The sequence below is a fragment of the Lepus europaeus genome, chromosome 17 (genome assembly GCF_033115175.1).
Source record: "Lepus europaeus isolate LE1 chromosome 17, mLepTim1.pri, whole genome shotgun sequence".
Classification (NCBI taxonomy): Eukaryota; Metazoa; Chordata; class Mammalia; order Lagomorpha; family Leporidae; genus Lepus; species Lepus europaeus.
In genome coordinates, this window is record NC_084843.1 from 35,779,572 (window position 1) to 35,798,110 (window position 18,539).

An 18,539-nucleotide genomic window follows, 5' to 3' on the forward strand; every position below is an offset into this window, starting at 1 on the left:
AGTTGGCCTATTATGATCTTAAACGCCTCACTTTTACAGAGGAGGAAATAGAGGGCAAAAATAAATCTACTGAATGAATGTGCCGGATGGGCTGTGGCCAAAAGAACAGACGGGCTTGAGGGCTCTGACATAGATTTCTAGACGGAGGTCACTGTAGGCACTGATGACTGTTCGCTTTGTACGGGGGCCCTTGGAAGCTCGTGAGTGTGGGTGTGTGGATGCAGGAAGGCCCTGCAGTAACTCCAGGATGTGGGGTGCGATTCACAGGTCTGGGGTAAACACCTGGCGAGATCAGCTGAAGCCAACACAGTTGCTTCAAAACATAGCCAGGTTCAAAGGCTTCCCGCCACCCGTCCTCTCCGAAGACGGAAGCAGGATCAGATATGGAGGACGAGACTACAGCTTGGACGAATTTGGTGAGCTTGTACCTGTGAACTGCAAGCTGGTGCCGAGTCTGCCAGCCCATTTGCATCCCTGGGTCACATTCTCCCGCCCTGTGTTCTGCCTGCCCTTTGTGGGTCAGCCCTATTTAAGCTCCCATCACAGAGCTCTAGGAAATCATTTCTGTGTGATACATAATCAGCTCAAAAAAGCTCAGATGGAAATAGAAGACTTTCTCTTCCAAGTTGATTCCAGCCCTGCTCTGAGAAGCCTCAGGGCTGCTGGGGCCTGGTTCAAAGAGCCTGCTAAGCTCCCATTTGGCTCCCTCCCAAGCTTGGGATCTGGTTCTTTCCTTGGCAGGACATCCTAATACCCTGGTCTGACACACAGACAGCTAGCCACACTGTGACCATGACTGAAACAGGCTCCCTGGAGCAGGAACACTGTGCCATGCTCCCATGGTGTGGCCAGGAGGAATTCCCAGAGCAGGCGGCATGGGTCTGGTCTGCAAGGCTGCCCCCAGGAAGCTGAGCAAAGACGCATAGGAGCGCAACTCCTTCCTGAGCCTCCACTGGCCTCCTGACATTGTAAGAAACCACACTTTGTCTTTTTATTTAAAGAGGACTTAGTCTCCATCGGGGATGTTTAAGAAGTGTCGATGCTGCAGTTAACACATGAATTTAACAAATGTGTTGAGAACAAACTGGGAAGCAATGTGGTCTACTGGCGGAGGGTACCCCCAATAATCTAATAACTCCCTGCAAACAGCCAGATGTGGGCATTGTTCTGGTCCTCACTGTTACATAAGGCAACACACCCAAAACTTAGCAGCTGAAAACAACCCCTCTGTTTTGGTCACAATTTTGTGGGTCAAGAATTCAGAAAAGGCCCCGCTGAGCAGTTCTGGCTTGAGGTCTCTCACATCTGGAAGCCAGGTGTCTGCTGGGGCTGCACTCATCTGAAGGCTCGGCTGGGGATGACAACCATGGTGGCTCCTGAGAGGGCTGGCAATTGACCCTGGCTCCGAGCAGGAGCTGGTGGCCAGAACGCCCTCACAGGCCTTTGCAGCAAGTCAGGCTCTGGTCCTCAGGCTCCTCACAGGCAGACAGTGTCCTCTAGGTGAGTATCCCACAAGAACCAGGCAGGAGCTGCATGGTCTCTTACGCCTAGCCTTGGAAGGCACACAGTGTCCTGTCTCTGTTAGTGTTTGAATACGTTTGCATACTCAAGGGAAAGGACACAGGTTGCACCTCTTCATGGGAGAAAGGCCAGGGAATTTGGAGGCCACATTTTTAGATTGCCCCAGGGATGTTGTAACATTTGAACTTCCAAATTCCAGTGGCTTACCATTGCGGAAGTTTCTCATGAATTCAAGAGAGCTGTTTGTCCAGGTGGGTAGCCATCTTCCACACTGGACACTGTGCACTCAGGGCCCTCCTTCCCATAGCTCTGCTGTCCTTCAGCCCAGATCCAAGGAAGCTCTTCTCTACATCCAGAACAGAAAGCGCATAGAGGAGCCTGCACTGGAGGGGTTTGTGGGCAGGGGCCGGGGGTCCTACGCTGTTGCATCCACTCAGGTTACCTTCTAGCCCAATCTGAGCCTGTGTCACCAAAGTAAATATAGACTGCTCTCACCCTTCTGGCGTGTTCTGGTCTCTGTGCTATGGGCTCAGTTGGATCTAAGCCTGTGCGGGACAGGGATCCTGGGCCAGCGCTGTTTCTGTCAACTTTTCCTTTACAAGGCAAAGCGTGCACACAGGCAGGGCCTCTCCAGTTTTTGCAGAGTTGGATGAGATTCTGTAAGTGGCTCAGGGCCACCTGGCTGAATTGTTCCTGTCCCCACTTCATTGCCCTTTCCATTCCAGAAGCCAACAAAATCCTGCACCAGCACCTCGGGGCCCCTGAAGAGCGTCTTGCCCTTCACATCCTCAGGACTCAAGGGCTGGTCCCTGAGCATGTGGAAACAAGGACTTTGCACAGCACCTTCCAGCCCAACATTTCCCAGGTAAAGCCAAAGACGCAGCGCCCTCACCCCAGTGCCCGGGCACAGCCTTTCTTCTTTGGTCTTGCTTGAATACTTTAGGTCCACAGGAAGTAGAAATTATATTAAAGGTAGCCTCATCCCTAGAGCCGGAGAGGAAATTGGCTAGGACTCGGAACAAACTTGAACCGGGGTCTCCCCTGTCTCTTGTCGATGAGTCTATTTAACCTGTTCCCTGGCTATGCTCAGCTGCCTATGAGTCCAGATATTTTGGTTCATTCCCGAGTGTCTTTGTACTAGAATGTAGTAGCCCCACATACTGCCAAGTAGGCATTGGTTGCCCCAACCAGTTGCCTTTCACAGACCATTCTCCACTGCAGGAAAGATCGCCTGGTATGGGAAAGTGACAAAGCATGGCCCCGCCTGGGGAGGAGGTGTTATGAGACTACAGAGGGAGGGAGGCAGGGCCACAGGGCATAAGATGACAGGTCACAGGTACCATGTGCATAGCAATGGGGAAGAGGGCCAGATGGGACGCAGTTCCCAAAGAACAGTTAGACATGGACAATGACAAGTGTTCTGTAAAAAGCTCATTATAATGAAAATTTCCATAGATTTCTCTGTAGAGAACTGGATGCACTATGTCAGCGGTAGGGCCAGGAATCTGAATTTTGTTAAGTATGTGGAGGAGTTCTATTGCAAGTAGCTAGGTGCTCACAAATGCTCATCTAATAGGTACAAATATTGTTGACCAGGACAAAAAACAAGAGACCAGTTCATCACTAAACAGTGACCACAACTAGTCTGGACTTATTAGCATAGATTGTGTTGTCAATTTGTGCTTTTTATCCCATTCCATGTTTCCATAGCTTCTTTTCCTTATCCTCCTTCCTGTTACCAGAGAGACCATCCCTCCTTCTCCCTCCCCTCCCACCCTCAGTCTCACAAGGAGTCTCCAGAAAGAACAGAGGGAGGAAGATTTCTCCCTGGGACTCCACCAGGGGCCCGTCACCTCTGCCTCCAGCATTAGACGCAGACTGCGGTGGGGTCTTGGGAGACACCTGGACGCCTGATGTTCCACAGCACGCTTGATGTATTGTGGAGCCTTGAGCCCAGAGATTAGTTGGAAGACAGTCAGGATCATTGTGAAATATATCCCTTTTCAAGAGCTCCAGTTAATTTATTTTGATCACAATGCATTAGGAAGCCAGTCTAGTGGTTTCCTTGGCAACCTTCTAGAAGACTAGTCTGTTTTTGTCTGAAAGCAGAGTCTATAGGACATCCAAAAACAGTTTGGAGAATATAAATAGGTCTGTATGGTTGATAGTTTGTTTTTTTTTTTTAAATGGCATTCCTAGCCTATCTGGAAGAACATTCCAGTCAGACGCATGTGCCCACTGCACAGCAGTCAAATAGGTGAGCAGGGCCCCAGCAAGATGGCAGCACAGGTGTCAGGCCAGGCCTTCGCCTTCCCCGTCCTGCGAGCCTCTACCAATGGCAGGGAGTCTTCAACTTTTGGGAAGAGTTTTTGTCACTGTTTGAGCCCTTTTCCTTTGAAATTGACACATTTCCTTTCCTTGTAAAGGAAAACCTTATTTGATTTGTATCTTGAGTTCAATGGAAAAATTACTGAGTATCACAAAATTGGAACAAATATCAAGAAGGCAATGTAGGCAATGTGATGTTGAATAAAGTTACAATGCGAGAGCTATTAGAAGGTAAAGGACCCAATCTGAAGTCATTGTAAAAACACATACACGTGTGTGTGTGTGTTAGGGGTTGGGTTAGTGGTGGGAAGCCCTCATTTCATGAACCCCTTCAGCTCTGATATAGGTAGGCAGACACAGCTGTCAGACACCCCTGGGTGTCATTGGCTGCCTAAGTGACATTGCAGATGTAATATTAGTCTTCGTGTGCTCTTTTACTCTGCCTATTACCTTCCGTAGGGATCAGTAAATCAGAGTCTAACGAAATTGACTCATTTAAGGAATACTACCCTTCAACTAACTGCAGTCCTTTTTCATTTTTGGGTGGTTTAGGGAAAACTTCAGATGTGGGTGGATGTTTTTCCCAAGAGTTTGGGGCCACCAGGCCCTCCTTTCAACATCACACCCCGGAAAGCCAAGAAGTAAGTAATCTTGGGACCTTTCGGCACTGGGCTGGGGACTTGGCCCCGGACGAGAATCAAACTTCCTTCAACATATGCTCCTTTCAGATACTACCTGCGAGTGATCATCTGGAACACCAAGGACGTTGTCTTGGACGAGAAGAGCATCACTGGAGAGGAAATGAGCGACATCTACGTGAAAGGGTGAGGTTAGCTCGCCAGAGCTGTCAGCCAGCCAGGGGATGCACACACCCCTCCTTCCTGAGCTGTCATTGTGGAAGGATCCGTAGTTATTGGAAGCTATTTTATCTCGTTAATGTGATCTGGAAAACAGGAGAGAATAGTTATTTATTTGAAAGGTAGAATGAGAAATAATTTAAGAGGGAGAGAAAGAGAGATCTTAAATTCACCTGTTCACTCAGGCCAGGCTGAAGCCCAGAGCTTCATGTGGGTGCAGGAACCCAAGCACTTAGGCCATCATCTGCTGCTTCCCAGGCACATTAGCAGGAAGCTGAATTGGAAGCATGGAGTAGCCAAGACTTGAACTGGCACCTGGATAGGGGATTCAGACATTCCAAACAGGGGCTACACACACCCTCCCAGGGTTTCTTTTTATTCTTCTCTAATATCTCAAATAACTAGCCTTGGAAACACAAGTAGAGCTTCCAGAATTTCTTTTCCTGTGTATCTTATTGCCAACAGCCAATGTCCATGGCGTGGAGACAACACAGGCACATTTTAAGAGTCAGTCCTTCCCCTGACGCTTCCTGAGCGCCTGCGCCCAGTGTGTAAAGTGTCACAGCTATTCATTATTCTTTTACTTGCAAATTCAATTTCAAATAGTCCCCACTGATGTTAGTCTCTTGTTATACTTTGATCATCAATGGTAAGTGCAACACAGCTTGGTGATTAAGAAGTCAAACCATCTAGGTTGGAATCTTGGTACTCCCCTACTACCTGGGCAAGGTAATGCCCTTGCCCTTCCTCATCCGTAGGCTGGAGATAATGAGAATGCTTCCTTCCCAGCGCTATCTAGAAGACTCAGCTCTTCAAAGCACTTAGGATAGTGCCTGGCAGATGGTACTCAGTGTGGGTGTCAGCTAGAATTATCACTGTTCCACATGGAGTGGGCTTGGTTCCTTGATATGAAAAAGCCAGACTTGTTGAAATTTAAAATATTCATAAAGTGAGAACAAAGTTTTGCTGATGATCCCACGTGGCCCTCAATCAAAACGTTGTTAAAGACATAATTACTGTCATTTCGGTTCCCTGTTAACAGGGAATGTTTCACCAAGTTCTTCATCAGTCTGCTCACTTCAGGATCTCATTACCCTTCCCCAAGGAAAACTAATCCCAGCTAATTATGTATATATGCAAATTTATTTGACTATCTTAAGCATTATTTTCTAATCAAGAAAACAGACCCAAGTCAAAACTGGACTGAGGAAAAACTCTTTAAGCTCAACTTAAAACACCATGAAAAATTTGGCATTAAAATCTAAATGCTATATGTGGAAAAAGATGGCCTGATACTATATACTTAGGGAGATTACGTAGAAAGCATTTATATATGCACACAAATATATACTACTGAGAGTATTTGTTGAACTTGTCTTAAAATGTACAAAGACTCATACTTAAATGTGAAAATATTTACAACAATAGAGAAGAGCTGCAAGGGGTGAGTGATCTAGGATAGGATGGCGACGCTACTTTCGGGAAGGGTCAAGAGGTCCAGTCACCAAGGTCACAGCCAAGAGAATGTGAGCTCTCTTCAGGGAATTAGTTTAAAAGTTAACAATCCAAAGGAATTTTTCAACTAATTTGTCTAGTCAATTGGCAAGCAAAAAGGAAAACTATTGTAGCTGATTGATATGAACATTGCCACTTAAAATAGCATTTAATGTTAGCAAGTGACATTATAATCTCCTTGGTCCTTTGAGACAAAGTAACAGCGGGGGGGGGGGGGGGCTTTGGAGACAGACTAACCTTAAGTACTTGTGTGAGTCCTCATCTGTGGAACAGAGATAGTTGCACAGTTGTTGGGGAGAAAAATGCATGCTAAGTGCCTGGTGCGTAGCTGATGGGCAAAAGCATGAGCCGAGGATTTCTTCCTTCCCAGTCCTGATCTTCACTCTGTCCTCCTGATGACCAGGAGAAGGGGGCACATACCATTAACTCATTTTACAGATGGGACATGGGGCTCAGAGTTTCACAGCAGGCCTGCTTCCTACCAAGAATATCTGTCTATAGCGTTCAGACATCACTAGGTCTACAAGCTCACCCAGGTGATTCTGATAAAATTTTAGTGCGTAGTGCTGAGAACCATCCAGGCTACCACTTTGCCAATCTAAAATCAGATGCCATCCCCTCTTTCCAAGCCAGGAGTCTTCCCAGGAACAGACAGCTGCGACAGCTTCCTTGCAGGCCCATTCATCCATTCATTCAATAGCTATTTCTTTTGCTTGTGCCTGGTACATAGCAGATGCTAAAGGAAATTTCTCCAATGTTACATTTGTTAGCTTGTTACTGAAATGAATTTTCATAGATAGGCATATGGAAATAGCAGCTTATGTCTTCCTTGACAGTCTCATTAATATGATCACAGTAAATTTAAGAATAATAGAAAAAGGAAACTGTAAGATTACTCGATTCGTGCCTTTTTTGTTTGCTTAAGAAAAAAACGGGAAAGGAAATGCTAAAATTTTGAGCTAACTCCTATTCATTGAGCCTATCAGCAGTGATGACAGACACTAATGAGTTATAGCCACGAAGACTTAAATCATAGCTAGGAAGTTTCAACATTCCCAAAATAGAAGCTAAGTTGTTGATATTTTCCAGAAAATTTCACCTTACCTCTGTTAACTGAAGTCTAAAGGGTTTCCTGCTTTGGTTTTAAAGGAATTATATTTTATTTGGCTACAACCTTGTTGGATGCAATAGAGTGCCTCCCTTCATAAATCACCCCCAGCTCCATAGATAACTGGAATGTCCCCAAGAAAAGTGTGTTCATTCTCCTGCTCTTTGCTCCCCTAATCACTGCACAGTTTTGCGGCTAGATTACTTGTCAATCACGTGAAGCTAAGTCTGTGTGCCTCTGCTTTTCAGCTGGATTCCTGGCAATGAAGAAAACAAACAGAAAACAGATGTCCATTACAGGTCCTTGGATGGCGAAGGGAATTTTAACTGGAGATTCGTTTTCCCCTTTGACTACCTCCCAGCTGAACAACTCTGTATTGTTGCTAAAAAAGTGAGCTCTGAAATATGCCAGTGGGAAGTAGATGCCATAGGTCTCCCTTAACTCAGAAACTCGTAGTGTGCTGGAGCTCCCGAGATTTGGGGGCATCACTGAGTCCAGCTCCCTCTGGGTAGGGATGGGCAACCTAAGACCCAAAGAGGTGCAGGTACTTGCCCAGGGTCCCACAGCCATGTAGGTATTTGTGGCATTAGGAAGTATAAGGAATGCCTTGACATGATAGCAGCGAAAAAAGTCCAAGTCTTTCGTCAGTGTCTACAACCACTCAAGTGTGTTTCTTATGTGATGGGAGACCAGTTTCTTCCCATGATAGGCAAAAACCAAGCAAAGGCCAAATATCCAAGCGCAGGAAACGTCCCATTTGCCTTTCTTGGTAAACCTCAGCATTTAGAAGCACTTCCATGACAGCTCATGGCCCCTGTGGTCTCAATGAGTAAGACTTTTCAGTTGTAGAATTCACCTCAAACTGGTGTATACCCCCAGAGAAGCAAACAAACAGAAGTACTGGTTCCCAGTCCAGGGTTGGCTGGCCTTAGGGGCATCAGGACCCAATGGGGAAGTGATATCTTCAGAAACCGGCATCCCTCTCCCCACCCCTGGCTCTGCTTCCTTTCTGTGCTTTATCCCACGTGGGCTCTTCCCTGGTGGCGGCAGGACAAGCTGCCAGCAGCGCCAGCTCACATCCTGTCCTCTCAGCAAACCTCAGCAGAAAGAGGACAGCAAAGCCCCAGTGGGAGCAACCAGGGTTCTGGGACTGGGCTTCAGTGTCACTGCCTATCTAGGGCCATGTGCCTGTCCCTTAAGCAACTGCTATTGCCCAGGGATGAGGCGCTCTGATTGGCCAGGCTCTGGGCAATGTAGTTAGCTCCTCCAAAATCACACAGACTGGGGAAGTGGAGTCCCCCAAGGAAAATCTGGGTGCGTCCCTCTGAAAAGGGTCCTGGCGAGACACTAACTGGTGTCTCTGTAGGTCCCCATCCCATTACTCCCTCCCACAAACCATCAACTTCCCCCAGCTCTGCCTGGCACCTCCCCTCCCATTCCTGCCCTGTGTCCCAGCAGGCCCAGCCCAGTGAAAAGTAAGCGCTTTGCCCAGGCTGCATGGCATGAAAGCCTTCGAGGGGGATTTGAGAGAGGCGCAGAGTAGCAGTGTGACGTCAAATCACACACACTTTCAGAGGGGCGGCAGATGGAGGAGGGACTTGGGGTCAGGTAGGCCGTTAAGTGAAGTCACCTTTTCGGCTTACCTGCATCGAGGTTGGTCCTCCCCCAAGTACCGTGGGGTAGTACTTGGCAAATGACCCTACAACGGACAGTCAGGCAGAGCCAGACAATAACAGAGGGGCTTCCTAGTCCCTTAGAGTCAAGGCCTATGACCCGCAAAAGAGAACATTCCTGGAATGTGAGAACCAAGAAATACAGTGATCTGCCTTCAATTTCATGAGTGAGTGAAGGAATTCCCCCTCTGCGAGGGCCTGAGGAATGTAGCTGTGGTGGGCTGCGGAGGTAGAGACCGGAGGTGAGAAGTCCTGCTCCTCCCCCCACCTACCTCTAGCACGAGGAGTCTGAGGGGCTTAGGAGATCACCAGCATGTAAAAGCCCACCGTCTGTTTTTGAAAGCCAACAATGTGAGGGTGCTTTAAACCTGCCCTGAGGAAAGTGTGGCGTATGGACCCCAGTCCCCTCACCCACCAGAACCCCGGAGGGCGGGTGGAAGGATGCTGAGCAGAGGTAACACTCAGCGGGTGGCACCGTGTGCTGGCCTGGGATGCCTGGCTTTAGGAGGGCAACCTAAGTTGGCCACAGTGGTCTCAGTGGGGAAACTCATCTCTGCCCAGCCCCCCAGCGGTGGCAGCAGGAAGTCACACCACTAGGAAGTCACACTGATAGGAACGTGGCAGGCCAGCTTCTGTTTGGGAACTTCCTCAGACATCCTCTTTGTCACCCAGCTGGTGGCCTTGAGATTTCCTGGGGAGGCAGATGGGGTGGGAGGATGGGGCCCAAGGGCAGGAGCTACCCAGGGAGTGCAAAGGCAAAACAGAGCCTGGGCCTTATGCTGTCCCAAGGGGCCAAAGGTGAGGGGTTCTGCGCACAGCAAGCAGATTTGCTTTGATTTGCTCTGTCCTGTCTCTTGTTCCAGGAGCATTTCTGGAGTATTGACCAAACAGAATTTCGAGTTCCACCCCGACTGATCATTCAGATATGGGACAACGACAAGTTTTCCCTGGATGACTACTTGGGTAGGCCTTACAGTTGGATACTTTTCGCTAAGAAATTGTGCTTAGAATTGGTGAAGTCAAGGAAAACGTAGAAGTAATTACTTACATCTCCAGTATTTGTCAGTAAAGGGGTGGGGGCGCGCCCCTGCCCCTGTCCTCTGGGCCATGCGGTTTCTCGGAAGATGTCACCGTGTCTGCCCAGGAGGGCTCTCGTGGAGGACCTTACATCAGCCCCTGCTCTCTAGGAAGACAAATCCTGTTTTTGATGCTTGCTTCCACTTCCAAGCTCCCACTTCTCTCAGAATAAATAGGCTCTCAAGAGTGAGCAAGGTTGCCCACGCCCCTGTGCTGCTCAAGGCATTCATTCTGGCACCTTTACCAGGGGCCCTCCCTCTCCTGCCCCCACTGTTTTTTTTGTTTGTTTGTTTGTTTGTTTTGACAGAGTGGACAGTGAGAGAGAGAGAGAGAGACAGAGAGAAAGGTCTTCCTTTGCCGTTGGTTTACCCTCCAATGGCCACTGTGGCCGGTGCATCGCGCTGATCCGAAGGCAGGAGCCAGGTGCTTCTCCTGGTCTCCCATGCAGGTGCAGGGCCCAAGCACTTGGGCCATCCTCCACTGCACTCCTGGGCCATAGCACAGAGCTGGCCTAGAAGAGGGGCAACCGGGACAGAATCTGGTGCCCCGACCGGGACTAGATCCCGGTGTGCCAGCGCCACAAGGCGGAGGATTAGCCTGTTGAGCCATGGCGCCGGCCCTGCCCTCACTGTTTAAGGACAGGCCTTCCCTGAGGTTCTTGGTTCTGCTCCAGCCTGTCCACTCCCCCCTCAGCTGAAGCTTTCTCTTCCAGTCTTCACCTAAGCCAGGACATGTACCTGACATCTCACAGTGCCTTCCCCATGGTCATAGGAAACCATCACAGAGATAATTCCCAATTCTCAGATGAAACTTCACATCCTTCTACATGGCTGACACTTCAAGTTTACCTTAACTGAAATCAAACTCAGCATTTCTTCATGACCTCATACCTGCTCTCCTCATGAACTTCTTTTGTTATTATTTGAATGAGAGACAAAGAGATCAATCTTTCATCCACTGATTTTTTTTGCCAGTTGCCTGCAATAGCTGGGGCTGGGCCAGGCCAAGCCAAAGCCAAGAGCCAAGAATTTCCATCCATTGTCTCTCGGGGGGGGGGGGGGGGTGGTGGTGGCAGGGACCCAGTGACTTGAGCCATCACCTGCTACCTCCCAGGATGCATTAGCAAGAAGCTAGAATTGGGAACAGAGCTGGAATTTGAACCCAGGCACTCAGATAGGGGATGCAGGCATCCCAAGCAGCATATTAACTGTGCCAAATGCCCACCTTTCTTTGTGAACTTCTTTCCCTATTCGGTTCCTCTCTTCTCAGCTACCCAAGTGAAGGCATCCGAGTCCTGTGTGGTTCCTCCTCTCTTTCCTCAATGTCCCGACAGCCACCCAGTTCTAGCGATGTAACTTACTTCATCACCCACACACACACATTGTCTGAGTTCTGATCTCTGCCACTTGCCACTGCAGAGCTCATTTTCCGTTAGCCGATGGTTGCAGTAGCCCTGGCTAATCTCCCTGCTTCCGTCTCCCCTCTGAGAGGTCTCGCCTCGCAGAGGAAATCCCACCACTCTCTATGTCTTATTTATTCTTCCACCTCTCACAGCACCTAATGCAATGGCTTTCCATAGTTGGTACTGAAGAAGACTGGGTGGGGGGAGGAGGGATGCATGGACCCCCAGTGAGTTAGGCAGCCACTTAGGATGCCTGCATCCCATATTAGTGTGCTGGTTCAAGTCCTAGCTACTCCACACTTCCAGTTCAGCTGCCTACTAAAGAGCCTGGAAAAACAGCAGACAATGACCCAAGAAGTTGGGTCTTTGCCATGCAACCTGGATAGAATTCCTGGATGAAGTTCCTGGCTCCAGGCTTCTGTATGACCCAGCCCTGGCTGTTGAAGGCACTGGAGGGGTGAACCAGAGGATGGAAGATATCTGTGTGTCTCCACCTCTCTCATTCTGCCTTTCAAACAAAGACCAACTGAATCTTAAAAAAAATAACAGTGGAACCAACCAGTGAGTATGCTCACTTATTAAGCATGTAGCTTGCTGAATTGCATAATAGTAGAGGGTTTTCTCAAATAGCCTGATGACAAATAAGACAACTGTACAGTGTGTGTGGCTTAAAAAGGGGGAGAAAAGCATCAGGCAGCATCGTGGGGAGTGAACACCATTGCCTGTGCTTGCATAAACTGCGACAGCAGCGGTGTCGCTCAGTGATCGAACCTTATGGGACCACTGTATTCCGTGTGGTCCATCCTCGTGTGTATTTCAAAGTGGCGACTGAACACATCACTGAAGGAGAGGCAAGACGAAAGCAGGCACAGGCTCACGAAAGGCTAAGGTAAAATGATGGCTGATGGATCCGTGTGATGACGGGCAGCTTGGGAGGCTCCCTTTCGCTACTACTGTTGGAGACCACACTCTTGTCCCACAGCACAGATGCCACTTCCTTAAGGAAAGGGCTCTCAGGATTCCCCAACCTAAAGGACATTTTCACTCAATGTGAAGCTACACTGAGGAGCTCATTCCTCACCCACGGCAGAGAGAATGCTTCCTCAGACACCCCGGCTGTGGCTAGGATCCTTGGTTCCCAGAGGGGATTTTCTGTGGAATGCTTATGTTCCTTTTCAAGCTCCCATTTCAGAGGCTACACTAGAAGAGACTTGAATGTTCCATGATCTTCCCGTGTTCCAAGCACCAGTTGTCTTTACCCAAAGCCAAATGACCTCTCTGGTCAGGGCAGCTCACAACCAAATGAGCAAACCTCAACTCCAAGGGCCCTGAGATTAGAGGAAACTTTGTCTGTAGACGTTTAATTACATGGAGTTGATAGAAGAGCTCTGTTTATGCTCATGTCTTTGAGAAAGAAAACATGTAGTCCTCTGTGAGATGCTAAGCAGCAGACAGCTACTTCTTCTGCCATTTTCCATCCTTTCTGGAAAGAATTTTCAATGTCTACCAGGGTCTCTTAACTCACCCTCACCTGTTCAGAATCACTGTCTGCCTCTGCTCTGACCAGAACATTCTGTTCTCTTGCGAACAATGGCTGATCCACTCGACGCTTATCTGGACTTAATCTTGTTTCCTTGGCTAGGTTTCCTGGAACTTGATTTGCATCACACGATAATTCCAGCAAAATCATCAGAGAAATGCAGTTTGGACATGATTCCAGACCTCAACACCATGAACCCCCTCAAAGCTAAGACCGCCTCACTCTTTGAACAGAAGTCCATGAGAGGATGGTGGCCGTGCTACGCAGATAAAGATGGCTGCCGCGTGATGGCTGTATGAATAGTTTCTGGTTGGGGAGGGTTTATTCCTTTTATCATTTAGATGTTGCCTTTTATCAATAGATTTATTCCAGATTAGATAAGGACATGTTAAATTGGCTAACACAATTTGTACCTGGGATTACGAAGGAAGGTGGGAGAGGCCATGAGCATGTGTTTGGAACTGAGGCAGATGAGGAGGTTGGACATCAAAACGTAGGAGCCCAAGTGGTTTCCTTGGGTTTCTTTAGGACACTCCTTCACCAGAAAGGATAATTGATGCTGAGCTTCTTGTGCAATTTGGTACAGCAAGAGGAACTTCAAATTTGAGCTTTTCTCATTAAAAAAAAAAAAAGCATGGGGGAAGGTGGAGGGAGTGCTGCTAGCTTACAGCAAGTTTGGGGGATTCGAGATATGTTTTGCCATAGGAACAGCAATGCAGGCCTTACACTGCAGGCAATGACACAGAAGACTACCTAATCATGACGCATCGTGAACAGCTAGCATTTGTCATTAGTTATAAACCGGGTAATGTGCTAAGCCCTTTACATTCACAATCTCATTTTCCAAAACAGCTTTGATATATACTTTTCATAAAATTAACTGCACCAATTTCAAGTGCACAAGTCAATGAGTTTTGAAAGAGGGGTTGAATGAAACCATCACCAAATCAAGACCCAGAACCTTCTAATTATCCCCAAAATTCCATTGTGTCCCCTCCAGTCCATCACTCCTAACTTCCCTTGCCCCAGGAAGCCACTGATCTGCTTTCTGTCACTATCAAGTCACTGCACATAGCCTTATTTAATTCTGCCAACGACTCCGTGCACATTATTTGCAATTCAGCAAACAGGCGTGGAGGGACCAAGCAACTTGTCAAGTCAGGTCCCCAGCTTGGCATGGCTTGTAGGTGTAGGGGTCCTCGGAGCTCCACTACCTGAGCTGCTCCCGTTGTTGGTGAACTAGTGGGCTTCCCCGGGCCCTGGGAAGTCCTACAACCTCAGTGAAGCCTGTCTGGAAAACTCGGCACATTTCTACACCTCTTTCAGCCTCAATGGCCTCATCTGCACATGAGGACAAAATAGAACCTTCTCCAGGTAGCCTTGAGCATTTCATAAGCTTATCCACATAGAAGGCTCGTGCATCACTTGGGAACCCGTCAGTTGGGAGGCAGAATTCATTCATTCATTGACTCAGCTGATATACAAGGCTATGTCACAGAGTTCATGGAAAAATGAAACTAAAAGATAAGTTTATGAGTTTCAAAATTTTTTGTACCATATACATTTTTCATAAGCATTTGAAGGCCCCCTCCCCCATATGCATGGGTTTCAATTTTTGGCACCATAATAAACTGCTCTTTTAATTCCACTTTCCACAAACTTTTTGAAGTACCCCTCCATCCATGGAAAGCCTACTAAGTGCAAGTAGGGCAGTGATAGGAAGCAAATGGAAGGACTTGGCCCTGGCCCCTTGGAGCCTACAGTTAGTGCTTCATGAATGTTGGCCATTGTGAGTCACAGTATTCGGGTTAGTCTGGCCCAAGTAGTTACAAAGCAAGGTGTGTGAGCCAGCAAGGAGATAGATGTGAGAAAGTCAGCATGACAGGCTGCAGAGGGGAAAAAAGAAAAAGCAAGCAAGCAGGGAGGAGGGAAAGCAATTTGTTCTCTGGGTTTCCCACATGGAGCCAGTTCAGAAACACATGGAGGAGGAAATGTGATGAAATCTCTGGAGGAAAATTTAAGGCAATCTAAGGATTGTTTTACAAGAATAAAAATCATTGCTCAGGGAATACCCCTTGGGTTGAAGTAAAAATATTTGTGAAACGTGATGTCATGTGTTTAACCTGTTCTGCTTTACTGAAGGGGAAAGTGGAGATGACATTGGAGGTCCTCAACGAGAAGGAGGCCGACGAGCGGCCAGCCGGGAAGGGGCGGGATGAACCCAACATGAACCCCAAGCTGGACCCACCAAAGTGAGAGGCCCTCTTTGTTCTCAGTCTCTAAACACCTGTGGTCTGAAAGAGCTCCTTCCAATCGGCTTAATGAAGTGGATTAGCTCTTGTCCTTCTAATTTTGTACTTAATAGTGGGGGTAAGGGGTGGAGAGACTGGCGATCTGGCTTCCTTTGAACCGCTCTCCTTTCCCAGCAAACCCAAGTGCAAGTAGCCTTTGGCATGTTAGAAGGCTCCCGTGGGTTAAGGAGCCCTCCTCAGCCAATCAAGGGCAGTACTATGCTGCCTTGACTTCACCAGTGTTATGAACTGTTCCTCAAATCACATTCCACTCCTTATCTGTTGAGTCGGGTCGGTAATACCGTTTTACGTCTCTTACAGCCGACCAGAAACTTCCTTCCTCTGGTTCACCAACCCATGTAAGACCATGAAGTTCATCGTGTGGCGCCGATTCAAGTGGGTCATCATCGGCCTGCTCTTCCTGCTCATCCTGCTGCTCTTCGTGGCTGTGCTCCTGTACTCCCTACCGGTGGGTCGCCCAGGCCGCTGGTGTTCACTGCGCGTGTGTGTGTGTGTGTGTGAGAGAGAGAGAGAGCGCGCGTGCGCGCACGAGAGAGAACACAGCCATCATCTAACTCGGTCCTTGCCTTCGTGGTCATGCAGAGATGGACCCACTTGGCAGCTGTGATAGTGCAATGCTTTGACTTCGCGAAAAGATCATGTGACGTGTCCTGTGATTAGAACTGCATTGTTAGGGTTTCACCAAGACAGACAGAACTTTATAGTCTAGAAAAATGTGTGGTTTCAGGAATTCTAGAAGAAACCACTCAGACCTTTATCAGGGACTATCTAGACTATCGTCAGTGTTTCCAACTGATCTTCCTGCCTACAAAGTTTCTTGTTCCAAACCATCCTGCAATCCTAACACCCTGTTCTAGCCTTCAAGGATCTCCAAGTCTGGGCCCGTCATGGGTTTCCACAAACCCCTGGACTCTGCCCAAACTAGAGAGTTGATCCTCGCCCACCTCTCCCCAAGCTCTTACTGCCCTTGCCTGTCTAGAGGCCTTTGCCAATATTCCTTGGCCCAAATTTTATCAAAATCTTACTCTAAAATCCATGTCACGTATAACCTCCCTCTTAAATTTCCCTCAACCATCTCCGTTATAAATGGTAACCCAATCAGAAGATTTGGCAGTAGCATCAGGGAATTTATTCAGCATCTACTATGTGCTAGGAATTAGGATAGAGAGGTGACAAAGGCACAATGTCTGCCTAAGAATAAGCACATCACTACGGGAGGCAGGTTGTTAGCGAAACACGGACAGATGACATTTAGAGCCCATTGCTGAGGATGGGTCCACCACGGACGAGGCACTGAAGCTCAGTTTTCTGAGTAGAGAAAGGCTAGAAAAACCACAGGAAGCAAGGTGGGTGGGCACCGACCTGCACAGGGGCATTCCAAAGCCCCTACACCAATCCATGTTACCAATAATAGAGGAAATTGTATAGTTAGTAGCATAATCATAGGACCGCAGGAGAGAAGTTTTATGTCTGTTTGTCCTCAGTGTAACACCTGCAGTTTGTTGACCACAAGTATACGCACACTACTTTCTACTTGGAGGGCACTGCCATCTGCCTTGCACTCCCCTCCCCCTGGCAATGTCTGGAGACATTCTGGTTGCTCAGTAACTGGGTGGATGGGTGTTACTGGCACTCAGTGGGTAGAGGCTACAGTAGACAGGTAGAGGCCAGGGACAGGCCACACTGCACATTCTACAGTGTGTGGGCGGGACCTCCCCCAACAAGACCCATCCCATCCTAAATGCCAGGAGTGCCCGGATTGAGCAATTCTGACCTAAATGCTGTTGCTGTTCCCTTTTCAGAACTACCTATCAATGAAGATTGTGAAGCCAAATGTCTAATGCAAGCAAAGGCTTCTTGTCAAGAGTCGCCCAGCAGGGCAGGTGCCCTGCCTCCTTCTGGGGACCAGAATCAAGTGTGATTTTGTCTGTGTGAGACTGCAGCCTGGTGGCATTCACACCGCAGCCCATCAGTTCCCAAGGCTCTAGATCCTGGAACATTGCGCCAACAAGTGACATTTTTACCTTGCTATCTTCTGAAGTATTGAAAGTTTTACTTTCTAAAGTTGAACCATAGTTTTTGGAATATTTTCCAAGGTGGCTGGTTCCATTTAAAAGTAGTCTCTTTATGGTTCTGTAACTCAAAGTATAACTTGAATATTGCTCTATGTTAATATCATATACTTGTTATTTGTAATCAAGGAAAAGAATTGTGTATGACAAAAACAGAATAGCTGGAGTTATTTATGCCTGCAACCATTTTTATATTTTATATGGATAAACATCCTGAGATCTCTTTCACCTCTGAAATGAATGCAAATACAGATGTTTCACCTTTTCCATAACTGTTGTATTGTGGGCTGGTTTTTATGTGTACTAACTCATGTAATCCTTAAAGCAACCCTATAAACGTAGATAACATTATTAACCCCATTTTACAGTTGAAAAAACTGAGGCAAAAAGGTTAAGAACCCTACCAAAGGTTTAAATCTGAACCCAGATGGGCTGGGTGCTTTGTTTTTTTAACTTGTCTTAACTGTGGATCTGCGCCAGCAGTAGGAGGGGAGGTCTGTCTAGAGGAACAGAAAGCTGAGCTGGTCAGGCAGGCAGGGACAGTACCGACGTTGTGAGTCCAGGCCAACAGCAAAGACAGTTAACATGTTTTCTAGGACATGAGAGAACACTGTTCTGTTAATATATAAGAGGTCATGGTGAGATCAAGTAAAAAGTTCTACCCAAACGGTAGCATAGAACTGAGGGGAACAAGAAATGGCTTAGATAAAATTCTGCCACAAAGATGACTGTGTTGAAATTATTGCTGCACTGCTTCACACTGTAAGTATTTTCATTCCTCAACTGAGCAAACGTCAGTAGCTAAATGGAATCACACGTGCAAAATGTCTTCACATCCAACACCCAGGAGGCACTCAAACATGCGAGCTTTAGGTATTGCTTTAGATTAAAGAAGGATGTTCTAGTTCTAAAAGCAGAACCAAGACTAGATTCTTTCCCTACCAACCAGGGGAACCTTCCTGCAGGAAACAGATTCACTAGATAGGAGGAAAGCAAAACAGAAGGTGTCTATACCTTCTCAGTTCCCATAGGGAAAGGAGGATTCTTGCATTGGCTGGTTCAAGGGGCAGGAAAAGAGGTCACCTCTTGCCCCTCAAGGCCGTCCTGTGCCAATTGATTGGTATGTGTGAGGTG

General features: G+C 47.6%; 1 protein-coding gene across 2 annotated transcripts in view; it reads left to right on the plus strand.

Annotated features, from left to right (window-relative positions):
- MYOF (myoferlin) overlaps positions 1-17,677 on the plus strand; it is a 157,833-nt gene extending 140,156 nt beyond the window's left edge. For both annotated transcript variants that reach the window (XM_062214246.1, XM_062214245.1), the window contains 10 exons: positions 268-416; positions 2,247-2,386; positions 4,402-4,490; positions 4,578-4,673; positions 7,578-7,719; positions 9,866-9,965; positions 13,124-13,314; positions 15,164-15,273; positions 15,634-15,781; positions 17,136-17,677. In XM_062214246.1, the coding sequence (XP_062070230.1) occupies positions 268-416; positions 2,247-2,386; positions 4,402-4,490; positions 4,578-4,673; positions 7,578-7,719; positions 9,866-9,965; positions 13,124-13,314; positions 15,164-15,273; positions 15,634-15,781; positions 17,136-17,174 (1,204 nt within the window). In that variant the 3' untranslated portion in view covers positions 17,175-17,677. The remainder of the gene's footprint in view (positions 1-267; positions 417-2,246; positions 2,387-4,401; positions 4,491-4,577; positions 4,674-7,577; positions 7,720-9,865; positions 9,966-13,123; positions 13,315-15,163; positions 15,274-15,633; positions 15,782-17,135) is intronic.
- The last annotated feature ends 862 nt before the right edge of the window (positions 17,678-18,539 follow it).